This window comes from Populus nigra, chromosome 1 (assembly GCF_951802175.1).
Source record: "Populus nigra chromosome 1, ddPopNigr1.1, whole genome shotgun sequence".
Lineage (NCBI taxonomy): Eukaryota > Viridiplantae > Streptophyta > Magnoliopsida > Malpighiales > Salicaceae > Populus > Populus nigra.
The window spans coordinates 11,740,557-11,743,598 of record NC_084852.1 but is presented as its reverse complement, the minus strand read 5'-3'; the positions used below and the strand labels follow the sequence as shown (position 1 = coordinate 11,743,598).

Sequence of the window (3,042 nt, the reverse complement as noted above, 5' to 3'; positions counted from 1 at the left end):
AAAAGATGCAAATACATCTGAAAAAATATTTGAGAATGCAATTATTTTTTTTTTTTGGAAAAATCTACCGTAAAATATGAGAAGATTAACAGTGAATTGATGCTAGTTTTTTACTTAATTGCTGGCTTACATAAAGGCTGCAGCAATGACCAATTGGGCTGGGTTAGGTTAGTCAAACAAACAATTCAGTAGTAAGAGTCCTCTCGTAGAAAAACCACAATCAATGATCACCAAAAGCATCTTCGACATTAAAACAAAAGGTCCAGAAACTGAGACCCAATTGTCAGTTATTATTATTATTTTGTTTGGCCATTCGATGATCACCCACGCTCCCATGTCTTTCAACCGTTTAAACCCCCTTTTCCCACGAACCCTCCTTCCTCCTCGTCAAGTCCTCTAGTCTTTCATCATAACCAACTTGTTATCCTTCAAGAAAGCAAAACAAGTCTTTACTGTCTACCATTCTTCATTTTGTTTCTTCGTTGAACTCTCTCTTAAAACTTGGAAAACAATAGAGAATCAAGATTCAGTGGGTATGAGTCCAAGAAAGATACATTTTTGCATCTTCCTCTTCGTTCTCTTTAGCTTCAAAGACCCTCCTTTTGTGTTAGCAAGTAGTAGGAATGTAAGCCTTGAGTTCCCTTCTTTCAATCTCCGTAATCTCACTCTCCTCGGTGACTCTTATCTCCGAAATGGTGTGATTGGCCTCACACGTGATGTCACAGTGCCTTCTTCAAGTTCAGGCACTGTAATCTACAACAACCCGATTTCATTTTTTGATCAAGAATCCAATACCACAGCTTCTTTCTCAACAAGGTTCAGTTTTTCTATCCGTAGTGCCAATGAAAACTCTTTTGGTGATGGTTTGTCTTTTTTTCTTTCACAAGATAACCAAACTCTTGGGAGCCCTGGAGGGTACTTGGGTCTTGTTAATTCTTCTCAATTGACCAAGAACAAGTTTGTGGCTATTGAGTTTGACACCAGGCTTGATGCCCATTTCAATGATCCAAATGACCACCATATTGGTTTAGATATTGATAGCCTCAATTCAATCAAGACTGCTGATCCAATCTTGCAAGATATTGATTTAAAGAGTGGAGATTTGATCACTGCTTGGATTGATTACAAGAATGATTTGAGGGTCTTGAAAGTTTATATGAGTTATTCAAGTTTGAAACCAATAAATTCCTTACTAACTGTGCACATTGACCTCTCTGAGCATCTTAAAGGTGATATGTATGTGGGGTTTTCAGGCTCAACAGAAGGAAGCACTGAGCTTCACTTGGTTACGAATTGGAGCTTTAGAATCTCAGGTTTCCTTCCTCCGAGCCCAAATTCAGATCCTTATAATGTATCTGATAGTTCAGTGACGGTAACAACACCTGTTATTCCTATATCAAATGCTGCCAATAAACGTCACAAGAGCCTTGGTTTCGGTCTTGGGATTACTGGTCCGGCTATCTTTTGTACGTTCCTGGTGGCTTTTGGTTATATTTCTTTCAGGAAGTGGCAGAAGATTGAAAGAGTTAAGAGCCTGAAAGCAGAGCTAATGACAGGGCCAAAGGAATTCAGTTACAAAGAGCTGAAATTAGCCACAAGAGGGTTTCAGTCAAGCAGAATAATAGGTAGAGGTGCATTTGGGAATGTCTATAAGGCCTTCTTCAAATCTTCAGGTACCATTGCTGCAGTGAAAAGATCAAAACATTCCCATGAAGGTAAAACTGAATTCCTTGCTGAATTGTCAATTATAGCCTGCCTGAGGCACAAGAATTTGATTCCACTACAAGGTTGGTGTGTTGAGAAGGGTGAAGTGCTGCTTGTATATGAATTTATGCCTTATGGGAGCCTTGACAGGATGCTATATGAAGAAGGATCTGAGCGTGGAATATTTTTAAATTGGGCACATAGGCAAAAGACAGCAGTTGGCTTGGCCTCTTCGTTAACATATTTGCATCACGAATGCGAGCAGAAAGTCATTCACAGAGATATAAAGACTAGTAACATAATGCTGGATGGAAACTTCAATGCAAGGCTGGGTGATTTTGGATTGGCAAGGATAATGGAGCACGACAAGAGTCCTGTGTCAACGCTTACTGCAGGAACAATGGGGTACTTAGCTCCTGAGTATCTTCATTGTGGGAAAGCCACTGAGAAAACTGATGTTTTTAGCTACGGAGTGGTGATACTTGAACTGGCTTGTGGTAAGAGGCCCATTGAGAAAGAACCAGATAGCCAAAAAATGGTGAATTTGGTTGACTGGGTTTGGGGATTGTATGGTGAAGGAAAGATCATTGAAGCAGCTGATAGCAGGTTGAATGGAGAGTTTGAGGAGGAAGAAATGAGGAAGCTGTTACTTGTGGGTTTGAGTTGTGCTAATCCGGATGACACGGGGAGGCCCACCATGAGGAGAGTCCTTCAGATCCTCAATGGTGAGGCTGAGCCTATTGCTGTGCCGAGGAAGAAACCAAGCCTCACATTCTCTTGCGGCTTGGCATTCACGCTTGAGAACATTGTTTCTGATTGTGACTAGTCTCATATGAGACATTATAGCTAACTCAATTCTTACTGATTGTTTGATTCCTTCAATTTTTCTCCTTTTGTTAAATTTGTTAGTTTGTTTTCAGTGGTCAGAGACCGTAGGGTTTCTTTCGGCCTTAGTTCAAAACTATTGTATTGAACTATGTAGTCTCTGCTATATCTTGTAACACTTTGAATGTGTATTTGATCTTTTCCATCATCAAACAAGTTTTTTCAGCCCTGAAATCTTCTCTCCCGCGTTAGCATCATATCCTAAGAAAAAGCAACACGGTAAGGTAAAGAAAACTCTTTGACATTTTGGGGCTGCGGTTCCATGAGTTTAGAACTGTTTTTCTACGTGCTTCAATTCAAATACAGGTTACCCATCTTCAAAATTGTTTGCATGGAAACTTCATGAACTTTTAAGGTGGCAGATGGTGATTTTGATGGCTACACTGACCTGAATAGTGTGGGAAAGGGTTAATTGTAATCAGCATCCTCCTTATTAGCAGCATATATTCACAT

General features: G+C 39.9%; 1 protein-coding gene across 1 annotated transcript; it reads left to right on the top strand.

The window, feature by feature from the left end:
* The first annotated feature begins 260 nt into the window (after nt 1-260).
* On the top strand, nt 261-2,763 carry LOC133702260 (probable L-type lectin-domain containing receptor kinase S.7). Its single transcript, XM_062126574.1, has one exon. It carries the CDS (start codon nt 536-538, stop codon nt 2,528-2,530), a length of 1,995 nt encoding a protein of 664 aa, XP_061982558.1. The 5' UTR covers nt 261-535; the 3' UTR covers nt 2,531-2,763.
* Nucleotides 2,764-3,042: the final 279 nt, after the last annotated feature.

Coding starts and splice junctions, on each gene's coding strand:
- LOC133702260 (XM_062126574.1), top strand. CDS start 536: ATGAGTCCAAGAAAGATACATTTTTGCATCTTCCTCTTCGTTCTCTTT.